The 21,061-nt window shown below is 37.0% G+C and overlaps 1 protein-coding gene across 28 annotated transcripts in view; it reads left to right on the plus strand.

Moving 5' to 3' along the window:
• trol (terribly reduced optic lobes) overlaps positions 1-21,061 on the plus strand; it is a 363,907-nt gene that overhangs the window by 318,189 nt on the left and 24,657 nt on the right. For 25 of the 28 annotated variants that reach the window (XM_087345597.1, XM_087345586.1, XM_087345592.1 and 22 more), the window contains 19 exons: positions 458-648; positions 1,409-1,538; positions 1,823-1,975; positions 3,716-3,982; positions 5,076-5,247; positions 5,666-5,971; positions 8,411-8,556; positions 8,883-9,063; positions 9,974-10,125; positions 10,738-10,861; positions 11,577-11,874; positions 12,686-12,830; positions 13,565-13,682; positions 14,965-15,145; positions 15,520-15,756; positions 16,710-16,903; positions 17,706-17,858; positions 18,189-18,380; positions 19,276-19,305. In XM_087345597.1, the coding sequence (XP_087201723.1) occupies positions 458-648; positions 1,409-1,538; positions 1,823-1,975; positions 3,716-3,982; positions 5,076-5,247; positions 5,666-5,971; positions 8,411-8,556; positions 8,883-9,063; positions 9,974-10,125; positions 10,738-10,861; positions 11,577-11,874; positions 12,686-12,830; positions 13,565-13,682; positions 14,965-15,145; positions 15,520-15,756; positions 16,710-16,903; positions 17,706-17,858; positions 18,189-18,380; positions 19,276-19,305 (3,370 nt within the window). The remainder of the gene's footprint in view (positions 1-457; positions 649-1,408; positions 1,539-1,822; positions 1,976-3,715; positions 3,983-5,075; positions 5,248-5,665; positions 5,972-8,410; positions 8,557-8,882; positions 9,064-9,973; positions 10,126-10,737; positions 10,862-11,576; positions 11,875-12,685; positions 12,831-13,564; positions 13,683-14,964; positions 15,146-15,519; positions 15,757-16,709; positions 16,904-17,705; positions 17,859-18,188; positions 18,381-19,275; positions 19,306-21,061) is intronic. The other 3 variants (XM_087345587.1, XM_087345612.1, XM_087345603.1) reach the window with 2 other exon arrangements.

The following is a 21,061-nucleotide window of genomic DNA, read 5'->3' on the forward strand; positions in this document are numbered from 1 at the left end:
AAAGTATATGTTAAAGAGTGCTAATTGCAACAATAAATGTAATAGTATTCATTGTAAATTATTTCATATATCATGCTTCATTTAAGTATGTAGTTTTAATAATATGACAACTAAGTAATGTTTAAAATTTAAAGGTATAAGTCCAAGAATACCCTCTGTTATGGTCACATCAAAACCCTGATTATGGGGACAGAGATGGTCTCTGATATGTCTGATTCATCGTTAAACAATCAGACGCGGCTGATCACTCGAGAAGATTTTATCAAATTACGTCGCTGCGAAAGCTTGAAATCATATATTCCGTACATAATAATGAAGAGGTTAATTGTGAAGTGGTAATGTTATTTATATTAAAGTACTTTTATCGCATGTTAGCCTCTTACTTACAAGTTAGTGCAAGTGTTGATATTTATTTATTTGCATTAAAACATGTCGATTAGTTATGTGGTTCTTGCAGACAAATGTTGAAGGAAGAAACTGTGACCGCTGTCGGCCCGGAACGTTCTCATTGTCTGAGAACCACATTGAAGGCTGTTTGGAATGTTTCTGTAGTGGAACAACAGATACTTGTCAGCAGGCAAACCTCTACAAGACCCAGATCCCAATGCAGGTGGTCGACTCTACTCATGGATTTACTTTAAGTGATAGGTATGTATCAGCAACAACTTATCTTTACTGTGAATGTACATAAAATAGATATGTTCAGTAACAACACACTTTGTATCTGTGTGTTTTATATGAATGTCAGTGTAAGCAGTGATTAATTATTTCCGTAAACAGCATTAACCAGTTGTTCTTTGCAGTGATGATGTGTTGTATTTAGTTTGTGGTATGGACTGAATTCTTGAATATTATTGGATCTTGTGTATCTTACAAATGACGGTAATAAGCTGTTACCTGTAATGCTGATTACTTGGCCGTGTTAAAGTGAACTGTTCAGCGAGAGAGAGCATCTGTACAACAAACACATGGACTTTTTAATTTAAAGTTAATTTCAGGGTTATGTTTATAAAATGATATTTGAGGTTGGCAGCAAGTGTTGTTGTGCCATGTAATCTGGTAGAAGCTTACCGACGTTTCAGTGGCCCTTGCTGCTTCCGTCATCACCCTGCTGATGGAGGGAGTAAGCACATCTGAAATGTCAGTAAACTTATAAGTGCTTAGTAAAATTTGGCGAAGTGTACAGTTGTCAAAATTAGTAACTTTTTTATATGTATATTCATGGTTTGTATGTTAGTATTTGATGACTGTTGTCAGAGAGACGATATATTGTTTTAGGGAAGTGTGTCTTGGAACAGTGGGATAATCAGAAAATGTGTTTATAGTTGTCAGAATTACCTGTAATTTATATTGTGTTTTATGTAAAAAAATTGCTATAATTTACAGAAATTTCACTTTTGATTTTCAGACATCGAAATGAAGCGGTTCGTGAAAACTTAAGAGTGAATGAGAGAAGCAATGAAATTGGATATGACTTTCCAGTAGGACGCGCTCAGACTCTGTTCTGGTCGCTACCGCCAGCATTTACTGGGAACAGAGTTAGTAACATTTGTGGAACAATTTTACACGTGGTTCTAATTAATTTTCCCTCTGGACTGCAACATTACCAGCTGCATAGAGGATTTTGTTTAATTTGATCAATTTTTCTTGTAACATACTTATTGCTTCTTTTGTAAATGACAGTCATAAATTCTTAGTGCAATATAAAAATGCATGGTTTTGCAGCCATAGCTTGTCTTTACATTGTTAAAACTTGTATAAATGATAAAAATATGTTTTGGGATAGTTGTCTTTATATCCGAGTTAATTTACTTTGTTTCAGATTACCTCGTATGGTGGAAACCTAACAGTGACACAGCTGTACAGAACTTTGCCTGGTGCAAGCTACTCTTCCGACACTGATATTATAATTTATGGCAGTGGAATTTCTATTTACTGGACAAACATAGATCAAATTATTCCTGATCGAGCAGTGGTTAGTTAAATATACTTTTTGTACGTACCATGCACATTCCTTATTGTGTGTACTTATTACTGAAAGACTTTACTTTCAAAAGACAACTGAAGATGACTGTCCATTATCAGGGTAATATTGCCCTGATGATTGAGGCTGCAAGCTCTTCTGAATAATCTGTAAGCCTCTACAAGACTATAGTTTGCAACTGTAATCTTGAGACCTGCAAGGAATGTAGTAAGTCTGAAGCGTTTAAGGCAGACGCTATCTTTCCTCCTTCACCCCCACAAGTTTCAAGATTACAGTCACGAACAGTACACAGTGCAACAACCCAGATGACAGTTATTATCATATTTGCTGACATGACACTCAGTCGACCAATACTTGAGATGTTAGCATTTTGTCAGTTGTACCTATAACTACTATCATATCACCACAAATTTGTCGTTACATTATAAGAAAACTATTAGTGTTCGTGTTTTATAATTGTTATAAATTTGCACTTCTTTGCACTGCTGTTTGAATGCCTATCAAACCACCCTGTTACATGCCAATGTTGGCACTTACAGGAGAGGAGGTTTGTAGGTCCTTGTTCAATAATTACTGTGTATAAGACTACATGGCAACACAATCTAGACGCCTGCAATAAACATGAGAACCTCAAATTTAAAAAGAAACAATATTGTGTTTGTCTAATATAAGCATTTGTTGTAGTGAGAATTTATTCTTTCATTAAGCAAACTGTTAATTGTTATGGCTTTCCTGAATTTTATCTGGTCTGCATCCATTCATAGGAAAGGGTTTATTTATGAATAACTGATGTCACCGTTTCAGATTACTGTTCTGGTAACAACAGACTACAAAATATACTCACAGTTTTGCCCTTGTGCCTCCACACAGCATTGTGTGTTACATGTGTTCATGCCCTGAAGTAAATTAACTCTCTTTCATTTTGTATTCTCTGTAATGGTTCTGCTACACCATTAAAGGCCATAACATATACAGTACTTCTAAGAAGGAACCCATAAATAAAAATCCAACTGAATTAAGTCAGTTATCTTGAAGGCAATAGTTAATTTACAGTGTCCAAGGACCCATGTTAACATAGATATTATCAAAGATTTCTGTCTTCTGGGGTTGTTGCGCTGTGTAGTCAGGTCGATGTTAACCAACGTTTCAGAGGTCATACTGCCTTCGTCATCGCCCTGATGATGGAGGCAGTATGACCTCTGAAACGTTGGTTAACATCGACCAGACTACACAGCGCAACAACCCAGAAGACAGAAATCTTCATACTCACCGTTGTGAAAACCTCAAATCTTACATAGATATTATCCATTGTTTTTATGCACAGAACATGCCTCTAAAGTGGTGTAGTTTATTTTAGAAACACCGTGCAAGTCCCAAATGGTTAGTTTGAGGTTTTCTTGTGAAAATATTGTATATATTTTCTGTATTTCCCCATATGTGCCACAGAATAAGTTTTGGAAACTTCAATGTAACTTGTAGGATTTGAGGTTTTTACAGCGGTGAGTCTGAATATTTCTGTCTTCTAGGTTGTTGTGCTGTGTAGTCTGGTCGATGTTAACCAACGTTTCTGAGGTCATACTGCCTCCGTCATCAGGGCGATGAATGTGCCAATCGAGCGGAAATGTAACTTATAATCTTGTGAATTTGACTAGTTTTCAGAATAACCAACATTCTCTTTTTGAGACCACCGACAACTCCAAAACGATTTATTAAATTTTGTTGTAATTTCAGGCATTCTCTGTGCCGTTGGTAGAGAATTTCTGGAGACGATTGGACCAGGTAGCAGGACAGAAAGTAGCATCTAGGGCTGATTTACTAACTGTCTTGTCTGATGTCGAAGCCATCTTGGTTCGAGCCTCACACAGCTCACAGACAAGGAGTACATACATCAGTGACGTCTCTCTGGATACTGCTGTTCCTCAGTATACGGAACAGGGATTGGTTACTGAAGTAGAGAACTGCCATTGTCCCCCTGGCTACAGAGGAACTTCTTGTGAGGTAAGAAATTTTGGATTAACAGTGGAAGACGGTGTAAATATATGAACTAAAATATTTAAACACATTTATTTCTTTGGCTTGTGTAGTTTATTTTCCTGTACCATCTAATTCTTCGCCTTCTTTACTCTGCTTTTGGATTTGATTTTATTACAGTCTTTGATATCCTTTTACCATTTATTTTTTTCCAAATGTGAAACAAATTTTTGTCTGGAGTGAATGTTTGTTATTACGTATGTATAGAGTACCTTATTGCATTGTTGAAGAAGTGGCTTAAAAAGGTATTGGCCAGTATTTTTACACCAGGGGTTCTCAGGTGATGGCCCATGTACTGCATGTGGCCCATTGATTTGTTTTATGCTGTCTGAGTACATCTGATGAAATGTTGTCTTGTATGATGAAAGATAATTTTGTCAGGAAATAGGTTGTATTAACGTCAATATTTGGCAGTACCTCTTGCTATGATCAACATTTTATCTAATTGACAAGTCAAGTAATGTAGTAGGTTGTTTCTTCTCGGTGAACACTTTGAGGGATGCTTGTAATTACAACAATTAAACCCAATGGAGTGGATTCCCAATTGTCCGGGGGATGTATTAACTGGGTTGTGGGTTAACTGGATCTGTCTGGTTTAAACAAGTACTAAAAATTAATTTAGAAAATCTTTTGTAAAAATTATAATAATAATCCGTGGCGTAACAGCCCTCTGAGAGCCAAAGCTAGGTTGTTTGAAGAGAAAGGAATAAATACAACAATTACATAATAGTTAATATTTTAATATAAATCAATACTTTACAGGTATCACTGTGCACAGCCAGTGGTTGAAGTAGGCTGATTACGTTAACTGCTTTATGTAGAAATATTTATTTTATGGATTATATTCTTAGACTGCATATTTAAGTGAGCCCTTTTGCTTTTAGAATTTGAAGTAAGGAGGATGGGGTAAATATGATCGTTGTTGATAGGAAAGTCTCAGGAGAGATGGCTGTCCTCTTTATTGTTGAGCTGTGTAGTCTAGCATTTCAGAGGTGCTTGCTGCCTCCATCGTCAGGACAATCTAAAGTGTCAGCAGAATTATGATAGTACTGAATTTCAGCTGTGTTCTTCTGGCTACTACCGAGACTTCAGTGACCGCTCTGCTAGTGTGCTTGGTGCCTGCTCAAAGTGTCCTTGCAATGGCAAAGAAGAGAGTTGCTCTGTTTCATATGATGGCCGTGTCACTTGCAGGTGTCTGCCAGGCTATACTGGTCGATACTGTGACAGTGTTGGTAAGTGAATAATTGTTCTTTGAAGGTGAACCTTTCTTTTCTGTCTTTCATCTCATCTTAACAATAAATAAGATGTACCTGCTTATGCATGTGCCCTTTGGATCCTAGACATTTTCTTATGTTCATTTACTTTTATGTAGTATTACATTATGAGGATTATCCTTTGAATTTTAAATTCAATTCTTTCTTTATATATCACCTTCTTAAGTTGTATGTATACTTCACTGTTTTCTTATATTTATACATGTATCTTAACAGTATATTTTATATTTTGTTTTTTCTCTTTTTACACATTAGTATTTGTTAAATTAATTTTTTTGTTAATTATAGTTTTCTATCATGTTGTTCTTTTAATAATTTATCTGTTTTGTTCATCTACTAATCTGAAATAACCGTACTGTTACCTTGTAATGACCAGGTCTAGAGATGAAGTTATTTCCGAACCTGGTTAGCCAACCCGTTGGCTCACAGGTTGACTTCACATGTAGCTACAACAGTAAGGAGGAATTGACCGTCAAATTTGAAGAAGTGTCCAGCGTTGTGACGCGACATACAGGCAATGGAAATGGTGGTTATGTTGGCCACACTGTGCAGAGATATGACTGGGGTGCAGAAAGTGTGTACCAGCTGTGGATCCGTGCTGACCACACAGAACTAACATGCACTGTGTACAACAGAGAAGGCATTGCTATGGGTACTCTGAAGGCCATGATACGTCACCCAGGTTTGCTAACATTGAAGAACATTTAATTTGTTTGTTCTTCCCAGCTTTGGCTTCAGCGATGGGGATAAAATTCAAATCTTCATGCTTTTTGTTGTCATGTCCTGTTCCTGAGTGATGTCTGCCAACTTGTCTTGTCATTTTGTTTTGCTTGTATATTTGTTTTATTTCTTCATTTGTCAATGTGTACATAAGAGGGAGCATTCATAATTATAATGTTACTGGTATGTATATGAGCCGGGATAGCTCAGTCAGTATAGTGACTGGCTACGGGCTGGACGGCCGGGGTTCGATCCCCGACGGGGCAGAGGATTTTTCCTCTAGCCTCTGGGGCCCACCCAGCCTCCTCTACAATGGGTACCGGGTTCTTTCCCGGGGGTAAAGCCGGCCGGGGCGTGATGCTGACCACTCACCCCCATCTAGTGCCGAGGTCAAGGAAGAGAGGAGCTATACCTCCTCTCACCCCAAGCGCCTACATGGCGTATAGTGGGACAAACTTTACTTTACTTTTTACTGGTATGTATAGGATTTTAAAGGCATTTATTTCAGTTTAGCATTGTGAGACTATAGTTAATTACATGATGAAGAGCTTCACAAATTATATTCTTCTGTTGGTAGTGCTGGAGTAAATGTATCAATAGGATGCGGTGTGATGATATGAAACTTTCCTAAAGAATACAAGAAATATGTTCTAGATTTTGGCTATAATACCTCAAGGAATGCAATCTCATAGGAAGTCAAGTTGTATATGGAAGGTTATGTTAAATTGTGTCTTTGTCTAATTTGTTATTAAAGTGCAAACTGGACTGAGCAGTCTCAGGGTAGGATCCAGCGGGGATTTTGGTATTGACAGTGCTGCAGGGGATATCTTCTATCCAAAGAAGATTATATACTGGGATTGAGTTTTGATTTACATCTATGCAGCATTGTCATTTTTATCATTTGTATCAGTTGTACCAAATTCCAAGGTATATACTGCTCTTTTACTGTGTCACATTTAGGGAAGTTATTTTAGTCTCAATTGGTACTTTGTGTTTATCAGTTCTGCTTTGTATGTGGTTAAACCAGGATTTGATCACTTGACTGACATTTGTTTGGATAATGATATAAAATTTTTATATTTCTGAAGTTCTGTGAATATGTCAAAATGTTTATTAATGTTACAAGCCGTTTTATCACAAGTTGTGCATGGTCCATCAGGCCATGTGTCACAGTAGTATTATTTCTAATAACTTGATTGTGGGGTTAAAGTCTGGCCATGAGCCTTGTATTTTGGGGTTAAATTCCTTATTCACATGCAATAAAGGTTAGAAAAGAATGTTTCTTTTTAAAGGTTTAGGTAGTAAGATGTTTGTGTTTTGATTTTTTTATCATTGATGTGAATGACATTTCATCATCATTTGGATGAGGACAGGGGCCATTGGCTGGGTTTTGTGAACATGTTGGTGAATTATGTGGTTCCTTGGAAGGTAGGGAATTTGTTAACTAGGTGAGTGACTTAACTTCTGAAAGAGCACTTTATTCCATGCTCTTAGTTAATTACTTAATCGTTAGAGATGTAATACGGAAATATTTTTTTATTTTAAGCTCCGTCCAGAAATGACACTAATACATGTAACAAAGGGAATGTCATTAGTATTGATCTGTGAATGGTTCTTCTAATGTGGGAACAGACGATTGTTCTTATCAGTGAAACATTTTATGTCTTTGGATATCCGGACTTTTGGTACTGTCATGTTCATTCACTGTGAGACTAGTTGTTCATAACTATAATTATGTAATATATTTTTATTGTGCTCATAGGATGTTTGGAATTGAAACATTCAGAAACCTTATATCTTCCTTGTAAATACTCCACTACCTTTAAAATTATCTTCATGTTTGATGTATATGTCTTAATGTCTCTGTCTGTGTGTTATTGTGTGTATACAGGGCTGAACATATGGTGGAATTTTGCTTGGCCCCGTGCCACGCCACTCCACACTGATATCTATTGTCCTTTCTGATATTTTGGGGTGGAAATGTTTGTGTTCCTGTGTTCTTTGGTTCTTTTTCAGATATGGGTGCTTTCCACGCAATTATGCCAGTGTCCGCCTTGTTTATGTTCTGGATTTCGGTGCCCTATAGACTCCTCCGTATGTTCAAGTGTTTTGGACAAACTTGCTGTTTCCATATTCATCACTGAAGATGGAGAGAGAATGTTTCTCCAAAATGTTGGCAATAACCAATGAGTTTGCATGACACTAAACCCAGGAGAACAACATAAGTGTTCTTAGTGCTGTTAAAACTTTAAATGTCAACATACTAATATCGATACCTTTACTTGACTGAACATTCTGTGTAGTTAGACTTTGTTTCTTGGGATATGTTCTGAAGAACTTGAACCGTAAGAGTGAATATGTGAATTACGTGTTCTCTAAAATAACTGTATATTACTTTCAGATGGAGGGGTGACAACTGTGTTTCCCCCAACTCGGCCCCCACCTCCTCAACCTACCATCGTCATTTCTGTTTCTGAACCATCTATAAAGATTGTTGATGTTGGCAGCACTGTTCGCTACAGATGTTCTGGAAGATCAATCTTGGAGGTTTGTCACTATGTCGTAGTAGGTGGTGTTGGATTGTGAAAGAGGTTATTGAACAAGAGATCACCCAGGAAATTTCATTTACAAAATATAATTACAAATTTATCTATTGAATTAGAGATGTCAGTTGTTGTAGAAAAATTTAGATTTTTTAAAAGAATATTTTCTTTGCATAAACTGATGTAATCTTTTATCATTTCTGTTATGATTCCTTCTTGGTGATTATAGTTTCAGTTCTTGACTGCTAGCTTGTGTTATGTATGTATATAGAGCATATACCTTAAATATGCTACAGTAAGTAAATAAATAAAAAAACTTTTTATATTTAGATACCTGTAACACTGCAGTGGAGTAAGGAAGGTGGAGATCTTCCGAGAGACAGGGCATTTGATGACCAACAAGGACTTCTGGTCATCACAGATGTTCACGTCTCTGACTCAGGAATATACATCTGCTCTGCTACAGATGGCCAGTCTATTGTTACTGAAAGAGTTGAGTTGGCAGTTGGAGGTCAGTACAGCATTCATTAGCAACAGTAGTAAATAGAATTATTTGTAGTGTGCTGTGATTCTCCACATAAAAGGTGATTACATATCTCGCTTTGTTTTACATGCTGCTTGATTAGATTTCCCAGAAAGTTACATCAGCACCCCAGGTATGAATACATACTGACTTTACTTAGGTCATAGTTCCATTTTTGGTTTGATTTTTCTTCTGCTTAGGAATGGTTTTCCTTCGTGGTAAGATTTCAGACTGTCACGGTGAATGTGAAGATAGCTGTCGGCTGGGATATTACGCCATGTTATCTGGTAGAAGTTTACTGATGTATCAGAGGCCTTGCTGCATTCATTATCAGGTTGGTGGTGGAGGCAGCAAGCACCTCTGAAACGTCGGTAAACTTCAGCTGAACTGCATGAAGCAGTATCCCAGAAGACAGCAACCTTCATTCTTATTTTTCTTTGTTTATAATTTCAGGCAAGTGAAATAATTCTGTCATGTCATTATTTTTAAATGTTCTGTCAATAATATTTAATGTAAATATTTTCAGTTCTTAGAAGATGGCTGTCTTCTGAGTTGTTCTGTTTAGTCTAGTACAGTGGTATTCAACCTTTTTTGTTCGCATACCCCCAGATATAATTTCTCTTCAACTTTGTACCCCCAAAGTTGTTGGTGTATAATTCAAGTACGAATAATTTTTATCATAATTTTCTCATATGTAATTCAAAACCAATATAGAAAAGTCGTAATTGTGCATCCTAAGAGCAGCCCCTCTTCTTCTTGTAGTCTCTTGATTGAATCTTATTCATGGATAATTTAATGATTCATAATTTGTATAAGTTTAGAATATACGTAGTTTTAGCAGCAGAATGTATGAAGTCTTCTTAGCGAAGCATATTCTGACATCATGATGGTTTTATAGGCCCCCACCAGACACCACCACAAGTCACGATCCTTCCTCGGTTCTTGGAAGTGAAAGAAGGAGGCCCAGTTGAGTTCCGCTGTGAATCAACTGGTAATCCGGCACCAACACTTCGATGGAACATTGGTGGCAATAAGCAGCTGAATCCTGAAGTAAGTTGGCAGAACGGACTGTAATCATTTAGCTGTTGCACAAATTTTGTGATCATAATGTGAGAGATGCCACTATTTATCTGTTGATTTAATAGCAGTGAATGTTGTCTGTATGTATCATACAAGGGTGCAAACTAAACTGCACCCTTTAAATTAGACATTCCTGAATATTTCTGCGAGGTTTCATAGTTCTGACACCTGTAAACTCTGAAATGATGCAGTGCAAGGTAAAAATGTCTGTGCAGAGTAAGCAGTATGCAATAATTTGAGTTTTTGACTACATAAAGCTTTTCACTGATTGCAGTTCATCAGTGACAATTATGTAGACATTACAATTTTTTTGACATTTAAGTGCATGTGCCCATGAAGCAAAACCTCTGACACTCAAGCCTGAATTTCAAGCATTTTTATGGAGATTTTTCATTTTATTTGACCCCTGGTTTTGGAGGTCTCTCTTTAAACTTAAAGGTAGTCTTACACCAGTGTATACAGTAAGTAAAATTCATAGATTAATTTTCACAGACTGCAGTGTTTATCTCGCACCAAGCAGCTATCACTGAACCAGTATTATTGAGCAAGGGGTGTTTAACTTGGTTTGCTTGATCTTTCCAGGCATCTTTCTCAAACGGTATTTTCCGCATACCCGCAGCTCGAAAGTCTGATGAGTCAGATTATGAGTGTATAGCTACCAATCCTTCAGGGTCTGATACACAGCGCACAATTCTGTATGTTACTGGTAAGTTTGTAAATTATTTTGAAGTTTTTAAAGTTATTTAATGATTCTATTTCAATACAGCTTTGTACTGGACATTTAAAATCTCTCATGAAAGTACCACAAATACTCTTCCACTTGTTATCTTTAAAGGGTTAACATTGGATTGGGCTTGGTAGTCCCCCTTTACACAAACTTTTGATTTTGTTTTGTGTGAGGGAAGTGGAAGGCTTTATGGACGAATCTGCATTAGATACTGTTGGCCTTGAAGCTGAAGTATTCTTCACTAGAATCAGATCTCTAATATCCCTCTCATTTTGTATGTATGGGCACAGCATCATTGCTGTTACATGGACTTATTAGTTATGTTTCATTCTGGAGTGCATGTGTTATGATCTAAATCAAAAATATATAAATCCCAGTGAAGTAAATGATGGTTTATAGTACCCTAAAGTGTACCAACATACGAGCTTTTTCCTGGAAAGTATACTGAGACTATATTCATAAATTTTTGCATAGAATCATGATCTTCTAATTTTCACTGTTCTACTGCCTCATTCTCACCAAGAATTTAGAGAGTCATCTTCTCTAATAACCTTCTTAGTGTTTGCTGTTATAACAGTTGAATTAAAGTACATATTTTTTTTATTCATGGAAGAAAGTTGAAAAGTTGATATATTTATCAAAGAGGATGAAAACAATCTTGTATTGGACTATGAAATTATTGTTACCATTGCAGAAGGGATATCGCCTGGTCCTAGTATAAAGCTGACCGTCGAACCACCAGAGTACGCAGGGCCTGGAGGAGAAACAGTCCGACTGAGTTGTCTGGTTGGAGAAGATCGTGGATCATATCACATACGCTGGTCCCGAGCAAATGGACGGGACCTTCCATCCGGTGCAGTGCAAAGTGATGGTATTCTCACCATCTACAATGCCTCTCCAGCTGACTCCGATGTTTACGTGTGCACAGCAACACTGAGGAGTACAGGGGCAGTGGCCCAGATTCAGGCCAGGGTCACTATCGTCTCCAACCGGTGGGTGGTTAAATTGATTGCTACTTGCTCATAGGTACAAGCCTGTTTGCTTGTCAGATACTTGTCTACTTTGTCTGTGGAAGTTTATTACACTCGGTAATTTATCATTTGCTTCCATGTGATGTATTAACAATAATACTGTTTTGTATGATTTGAGGCAGTATGGCCTCTGAAACATTGATGGAAATCTATTATACTGCACGGCGCAACAACCTAGAAGACAGAAATCTTCAGTACTGCTTCAGTCTTTCGGTTCTTTGCATTCTTCCAATGTCATTAAGTGCCTGCCTGAATCTTTTGTTGTTTTGGAAATTTTTAAAATATTTTTAAACCTTTTATGACACCTTGTTATTTGACTATATTTCATATCATATTTCCCCAAATTTTGTTAAAGAATATTATGTTGTGTTTCCGTTGTCTATCCAGTAATCTGTACCAGCATATCTTGTCAGTTTTTTTACATTTCACAGCATATAAGCCGTCCAGCAAAGATCACTATGCTTACGTTTATCATAAGGGTGCTAAGGCAATGCATGGAAAGCTAGACTGCACATATGATGTAATGTGGAAATTAGTGAGGGCTGAAAAAGTAGGTGGTATGACTGGGTACTGGTGGAAGTGAGATTGAATTGAAAGAAGTCGGATAATCAGCAGGTAAATACAAGAAGAAATCGACGTGGAGAAAGAGAGCAGTCCATAGATAACAGTGATCATATGTTTGCGTATAAAGGTTATAGTATAATGTATGTAGTGTGATATTATTGCAGTGTATCTGTACAGTATTGAGACAGCATTATGTATGCGTTTGCAGAGTGCCTCCTACTGTCCGGATAGAGCCAGAAACTCAGACGATATCACAAGGAACGGTGGGAGAGCTGAGATGTACTGCCACAGGAGATCCTACACCGAGCATCAGATGGAGCAAATTGAATGAGGAGCTTGGTGGTAATGTTCAGGTAAACCTAACACTGAGTCAGTTATTTTTAGCATTGGAGTGTAGCGTTTAAACTTTAAACTCCAGAAATGAAAAATGCTTTGCAATGTTAACTAATCTAATAATTATAGTTAATGGAGTATTTTACAGATATATTTACCATAGTGAAAAATTAACTTTTTCATGCAAGTGGTATAAATGTGAATGTGTTGAATGGTAGTATCTTCAGATATTTATCCTTTTCAGTTGATATTATTTCAGGTTATCACAGTGGCACATATAAAGATGACTGTTTTCTGAGATGTTGTGTCATGTAGTCTGGTAGCAGTTGACTTGATATTTCAGAAGTGCTTACTGCCTCCATCGTCATGGGCCTGGTGCAACATTCCGTAAGACTGTCATCTTCATTCTCAGTTGATGACTGCCACTGTTTAAGATAAATTGGAGTCAGTAAGAGGATACCAAATCTGCATACTAACGATATTTGCCACAGAGAATTCTTGTGTTCAGATGTGTTACTTGGCATTGGAAAAATGGATATTAAATGGTTACCATTTTTGGGATGTTTGTGGGCTTTATGGTTTTTAAATCAAAAAAGTTTGTATTTACTCATTTGCAGTGTTTTGGGAAATTTCAATAGGGATTGAATATGAATTCGATAATTATGTTATTTAGACTACTTTGCTCATGAAATTTGGACTCTACAAAGGTTTAAGTCTCACAGTAAGTTCCAGTCTTTTGTGTGCTGTGTTTCAGGCAGTAGGACCTGTGCTGAGGATTATCAATGCTCTGGTACGAGACAGAGGTGTGTACATATGTACTGCAGAAAATGCTGGTGGGAGTTCTGTGACATCGGCTGTCGTGGAAGTTGAGCGTAAGTGGCCTGAATATACTACAGCTACTGCCTGTGTGCCAGCAGAAGTCCGCTGGTAGGAGGGTGGGCGTGAACGGCTATGCAGCATTTTTTCACAAAACGTGTTTCACCCTTGTGGAGACTACTGTAGTACAGTGTGTTTGGAGCAGGAATAGGCAGATTGCACATATGCAGTAAGATCCCCCCCCACACACACACACCTACCTGCTTCTGCTTTCCTGCAGACTTCTCTTGTCACATGGACAGTACTTATGGTCATGTGTGTCACATGGCTTTGAAGTTGAATTTTACACACAGAATTTCAGACATGTTGCATTTGTGTTTTGTTTAATCGAACTACCCCAGCTCAGTCAGTATAGTGACTGGTTATGGACTGGATGACCAGGTTTGATCCCCGACGAGGGCACAGGATTTATCCTTTAGCCTCTGCATCCAGACGCTCTGGGGCCCACCCAGCCTCCTATCCAATGGGTACTGGTGTCCTTTCCGGGGGGGTTAAGCACGGCCAGGGCATGATGCTAACCATTCACCCCATCTAGTGCTGAAGTTTAGAATGAGTAGGAGCTATACCACCTCTCTCCCCAAGCGCCTGCATGGCATATAGTGGGACAGCTTTACTTTTACCTAATCAAACTATGACATAGTTTCTTACCTGAGTCATAACTCTCATGTGATTCACAAGGTACTAAGTCATTGGCATTTATCTCAAGTTTCACTTTCCTTTATTGAAGCTTGTGAAAGAACTCCCTGGTTGACGGACCTTTCATTACTGTAGTTTGTATTTCTGGCATTCACATGAAAACAGATAATAGCTACGTCTCTATACAACTGAATTTTTAGCAAAATGTTATTTGTTAGCTTTCAGTTTTGATTTCAAGTTACTGTTGATTTTATAAAATCACTTTTTATTGATACAACTGTAATTTTCATATTGTTTTATCAAATATCACACAGTTTGATGATTGTTCACCATTATGCTTAGATAATGTGTATTTGCTTATATCACTGTTTCTCAGTGAGAAAATTTTTGCTTTTTGTTCATTGACTAATTCCTAAATAATGTGATGCGTTTCATAAAGAAAGGTTGTGTCATGTAGTCTCTTAGAAGTTGGTTGGTATTTCAGAGGTACTTGACTCCGTCCATCATGAGGGTATTGCAGTAAGTGCCTCTGTAATGTTGGTCAGCTTCTATGGGACTTCACTGCACAATATCACGTAAGGCTGTCGTCTTCATAGTTAGTGTTGTAAGAACCTGAAATTTTGCATTGTGATGATTGTGCAGGCCGAGAACCTCCTGCTGTTGAGGTGTACCCTGAGGCAACGCAGACTGTGATAGCTGGTGGAAGTGTTCTGCTGCAGTGTCGAGTAACAGGAGGAATCCCTTCACCACGTGTTAGTTGGACCCGCACCAATGGACGTCCCTTGTCATCAATCATTGAAGAACTGCCCGGTGGAGTGCTCAGGTAACAGTCTCTTCTGCATACTGAGACTCTGCGATTTATCCCTCTCAGTCTTGTCTTGTTTGCTTCATTTCCGACTCAGTTCTTTAATAATCTAGTCATTCTCAACAACTGTTACTTCTCAATGCCATTTCTCTGAAATGTATCCTGGTGGACCATCCACATAATTCACTGTGAAATCACTCTTGCACCTGGTCTTTGAAATAATGTTAGCAGTATGATTAATTTTCCCTGTTATATAAAATCCCAATTCATATTTGATAGTGGCTGTCTTCTGGGATGTAGTGCCATGTAGTCTGGTATAAGTTGGTCATTGTTCATACTCGCCACCATGAGAACCTCAAATCCTACTTTCCAATGTATCTTTGTTGGTGCAGATTTAGTCAAGTGACTCAAGCGGAGTCAGGCCAGTATATTTGCCATGCAGAGAGTGAGGCAGGTTCTACCACTGCCATAGCGACGCTGGTGGTGCAGTCTACGCCAACGATCACCATATCCCCTTCCAATGACGTACAAGTCGTCGTCGGACAGAGAGTGAGGTTAGAATGTCGGGCCACCGGAGATCCTCCGCCAACAGTGGAGTGGTCAAAACACAGAACTGGCTATGCTTTCTAGTAAGTACCTCGGCTTGTCTTATATGAGGTTGAGGTTTTCACAGCAATAGACATGTGATTTATGATCATCTAAGTTGTGACACCATATGGAGTTCATCACATCCATCTCTTCAAATGTGAAGATGGAGGCATTACATTCTTCTGAAACATTTGTAACCACCTGTAAGTTCTTGTGATGTCACAATCCAGAAGACCACAATATTTAAGCTGATTTAGCGAATATCTGGGTTAGTGGTCTGCAACTTGCAGCTCATGGGCTGCGTCTGGCCTTCACAGCCTGTATATGAGGCCTGCACATGTGATTTGGGAATTAGACATTTTGAGAAAGGCAGACTTTTTCTGTTACTGAGGAAAACTTGTATTAAAGATAGATATATATATATATATATATATATGCATTAGCTAAATGTAATGGTACACAATCACAAAATATAATTATGTAACAAGAATCTTGCAGATGTATGCCTGTAATGTTAAAATTATGTTATTGCTAAAATTTGCATTGTTCCATTGTTGAAACCAAATGAAATATTTATTCACTGCTATGAAAATCCCAAATCCTACTATATTAAATTTAATTAAACAGCATGAAAATTTCTGTGGTGCTAATAACTGAAGTTTTTTAAATTAACTGTATCTTGAAATTAAAAATTATTGGTAGCTAATTAAGGGAGAGAAGGAGAAGCACAAAGGATAATTTCTCAGAAGAGAATTGTTTTAGAATAGATATTCTGCTTGTAAAGGAAGAGAAAATTATACTTTAGGTGGAACTTCTCTGATTTTTTAAGGAAGGGGTTTATGAAGTGAAAAGTATGTGAAACCATTTCCAGTTTTGTGAAACCCAAAGATTCATTACTACATTGAAAACCTTACAGATGACTGTGCTTTGACCAAATTTAATCAACTCCATATTATTGATAGTGTTTCAACTACAGCAAAATATTTATTTTCAGTGACACACATCCTGTAACTAGTGTGACACCGCAGACAGCTGTGTATGAGATTACTCGTGTAACAAAGGCAGATGAAGGGTCATACAGTTGTTTGGCACGCAATGCAGCTGGAACTGCTGAAGAGAGGTTGCATCTTACAGTGGAAGAAAATGAACTTACTGGTGGATCGTTTCCAGGCCGGGGAGACATACCAGGTAGATACGCACATCACTTATGCTCACTCTTTGTTTTATTGGTCCCTCTTGCAGGGAAGCAGGCAAGGTAGTGGAAGGATGTGTTACAGGAAAAGAGTGAGGTGAATGTAGATTACTCCACAAACATCTTTGAATTAAATGAAAGGAGAAATTACAAAATTCAACACCATACAATTGCCACTACTACCTCTATCATGGTGGCCTAGAAGTACTGACATCTGTAGTACTTTTGATTCTGTGAAAACATTTTCCTCAATAAGGCATTTACTTAGTTTTAGAACTCATAATAACTATTCAAGTTTGAGATTCATCCTAATCCATATAAATATAAAGCCTGCTTGATTTATTATGTATAAATAACAATGTTTTAATTTTCGTAGAAGAATTTTGAAGCTGCTTCTTTCTGTGAGTTGACCTTTCTTACAGAAATACTATCTGAGCTCTTTATTTCAATGTTGTTGTTCACAAGTGATATAGAATTTAGGTGTGGACTTCCAGATTGCTGCATTGTGTCACATTTTGACAGAAACATAAGCATAGAGCCAAAATTAAATGTTACACATTGCAACAACAGCATTATTATGAGTGTTCATATAGAATGGTATAAAACCTGTTATTGGTAAAATTTGTAATTTTGAAATTATTTATTATCTTGCTCTGGGACTATGTAGTAATTGTTTTCTGTATGTTACTCCTTACTTAGCACTTCTGTTATGGTCCTTATGCTGTTTCCATTCAGTAATATTGTTTTTTATATATATGAGTTATCTTGAGACTCATAAATTTATATTCCATGTTACAGGTGAACATGACAGCAGAACGGAACCCCCCTATTCTGGAAACACTATTTACCCAACATACGCACCTGGGAGGAATGACAGCAGGGTTGTGCTTTCAGATGATGAGTTTAGAGTCCCGGTTGAAGGTCGGGCAGAGATGAGGTGCATAGTCAGAGGTGAGTACTGCTCACAGCTTGACAAGAAAGAAAGAAACTTTTCAAGTTAGCTTCTCAGTTCCATGCTTCAAGTTTATGACAAACTTGGGAAATTACTGAGACTTTCTGGGACAGCTTAATTTTGTATGTGTTGTTATCTTCATTGCACTATACTTATAGAGTAAGTCACACTCCTGCAATTTATGTTTTCACTCATTTAGTGGTCACAACGTACATCACTGTTAAACGTCACTAATTTTATTTCCTTTATAGTCTAATGTTGAAATACTAAATGGAAATTGTTTATGTTATAAATAATTTATTTTCATGATTTTATTATTGTCACAATAGGAAACCATGACCGCATATTCTTGAATTGGATCCGCTCAGACAACTCACTGATGCCACAGAACCACCAAATCCATGAAGGCGTACTGTACATCAACAATGTTCAGCCCTCAGACGCAGGAGAATACTCGTGTCTTGGTATTGGTCCAACTGGCTCTGTTCTCTTTACTGCCACGGCCCGCCTTGTAGTCATTGGTGAGTCATTCAGTTCTTTGTGGTTGTTTCTACATGATATTTTGTAATATTATTATAAATGCCAAACACTGTAGTATTCATGTTAAAAGTAACTGTACCTTTGTCAATAAGAAACAGTGATTTTACAGATACAAATGCCTCCAGTGGTGCAATGCTCGTCTTGAAGCTAGGCATTGTATTAAGATTTGCATCATGAAGTTAATGGGTTATCTTGAAAGATTTTTGAAGTAAATGTGTTTTTAAGAAGTTTTAATAGTTTTGTGTCGTGGGGAACTGAGTTTGGGTTCAGTGAGTTGGTTGGTGAGGTAAGTGTTTAGAACAAGTTACCTAATGTAGTGTCCTGTGGGGTGCATTATAAGTGGTGTGCATGAGAGTTCTTGCTTCGTGTAATTAAAAGAGAGGATTTGAAGACATTTATTTATTAAACATTCTCATGCTAGAAGATGTAATTTGTCTACCAGAGTCAATAGATTTCTTTTTAGGTATTAATTTCTGATATGTGGATATGTGCTAGTCACAATCACAGTGTTATAAATTGTAAAAAAATGTCCGTGAGTATGAGATTTGAAGTTTCTTGTAATACCGTGTACTGCGTTGTAAGTGGTTGCATCCTCCCCCCCACCCTTTTTATGTAATTGCCTCCTTATAAGGGTATAGGAGTTGACAACATGTCTGCATGGTGTCACTTTAGAAGATTATAATGTGAAGTGTCTCATTGAATTTAATAGCTTCTTTGCATTTGAACTAATTTTAGTGTGCATATTTTTATTTCAAATTTGTTTGTTACTGTGTAGTTATTTTTAATAGAGGTTGTAACAATTTGATATAGTTTCTTACTAGTTAAATAAGAACATGTTCATAAAAATCAGTAATTATTTTACTTTTTTGCTCACAGAAGGCGACTTGTGTACCTTAAGTGAACGAGGTAAAGGAGCATAAACTATGTCATAACTTTGTAATTTTCTGTTGTGGTTGCACCTCTCTTTTATGAAGTAAGCATAAATACTTGACAGGGCTGTTACTTGATTAATTCTGTAATTCATTTACATATTACAGACTGAAATTAATTGAGGATTTATAACCCAACTTTAATACTGTACCCCTCTGTATACTGCCGCTCTTGCATTGCTCCTACTATAGCCTGAAAACAGAAATTTTCTGTGCAGTTTCAAAGTGAATTTCCTTGCCACTAGCCAACATATGTGGAATGTACCATTAGTTATTATAATTAAGTCCAATTCGGTGCCATCCTAAATAACCTGAAATGAATGAAGCTGTGGCAATGTGATGTACTTTGTGTCATATCTGCAGCTTTGTTCAATTCAAAGTTACAATTTTATTAAATCGGGACCTAATATGTGACACATTATTATTTGCAATTGTTCTAGGTTATTCTAAAAGCACATTGATTGGATCTTGTTTATTCAAATTAATTGGGCCCTCCTGAGATGAACTAGGTTTATATCCTGTAGTACTTCAAGTGTGGGGTATATAAAACAACAGCTCTCAGCTGAATATGAAATGACAGAATGAAATCATAAATATTTAGGTACAAATGTGGGTTATTTGTATGCATATTAGGGCTAGTTCTTGCTTCGCTAGTCTGTCATGCTATTTGACTTTCATATGTATATCATCATAAAGAATTGTAGGAGCAAACAGAAACAATTCAGAATTTGAGGACATGCGTTTGCACTGTGGACTTATGTAACAGAAATATCTCGTGAGCTTGAAATAGCAGTCTTCCCTCAGCAAACAGACAGACATAATTTATAATATTGTAACAGTTAATCATTACAGCCCCAGTATTTGGTTTTCTTTTATGCACTGTTTGTGTGTTTGTGGCACCGTTTCAAGTCATTTGAGTTTTTTTTTTTGTATATGCGTATATTTCCACTTTGCACAAATGTTTTTTCTGTTCCTGTTGTGCTTTTTTTACACAAGCAGACAAAATTTCATGAGTTAGAAGGTAAGGTAATATGCACATTTGTTTCTTTGTGTTGTGAGAGTACCAGAAGATTTGAAGTCTGAATATTGCCCAGTGCTAGTAATAACAGCCAGAGAGAGAGAGACATATTTTCAGAGTTCAGACCACATTTGTGTAAATTCCGTAATGTTTCATAACAATCTTTCCCTGTCATCTGTAATTGTTTCGAACACCCTTGATTCATACAGCAGAATCATAATGAAATGCACTTAAAGATACAGAATATTCACATTGGATTTTATTATTTGTTCACTTCATTAAATAATGTCTACTAATTTGTTCTTGCATAATTAAGTTTGATTAAAATTTTATGGAGGTGACTTCAGATCAAGGATAGAAAAGTATTTTTCTGCTTTGACCGCAAGACAGAATGGAAATACTCTTTTGTTTCTATCACAAGACATGTGACATATTCTCTGACAATTTGTTTATGGTTAATTTAAATGTCTTTCAATGGCCAAACCCTTATGCATTCTTGCACTTCTTTATAACAATGTTATGATGATTGCGATTTTGAAATGAATAATTTGACGTTAGCCAATTAAAATGTGGTGAATGCCCAAGGAGGAGAAAAGATTGGAAAAATATTAAATTCAGGTGATATAATAACAAATTTTTAGGTGTTAGTGTCTTGTGCATGCTGAAGATATTTGTTCAAGATCAACAACTTTATGAAGAAATATTGTCAGCTTCA

The sequence above is a fragment of the Zootermopsis nevadensis genome, unplaced genomic scaffold (assembly GCF_977971745.1).
Source record: "Zootermopsis nevadensis isolate Lab colony 2312 unplaced genomic scaffold, Znev_1.0 Znev_ptg000009l, whole genome shotgun sequence".
Taxonomy (NCBI): domain Eukaryota; kingdom Metazoa; phylum Arthropoda; class Insecta; order Blattodea; family Termopsidae; genus Zootermopsis; species Zootermopsis nevadensis.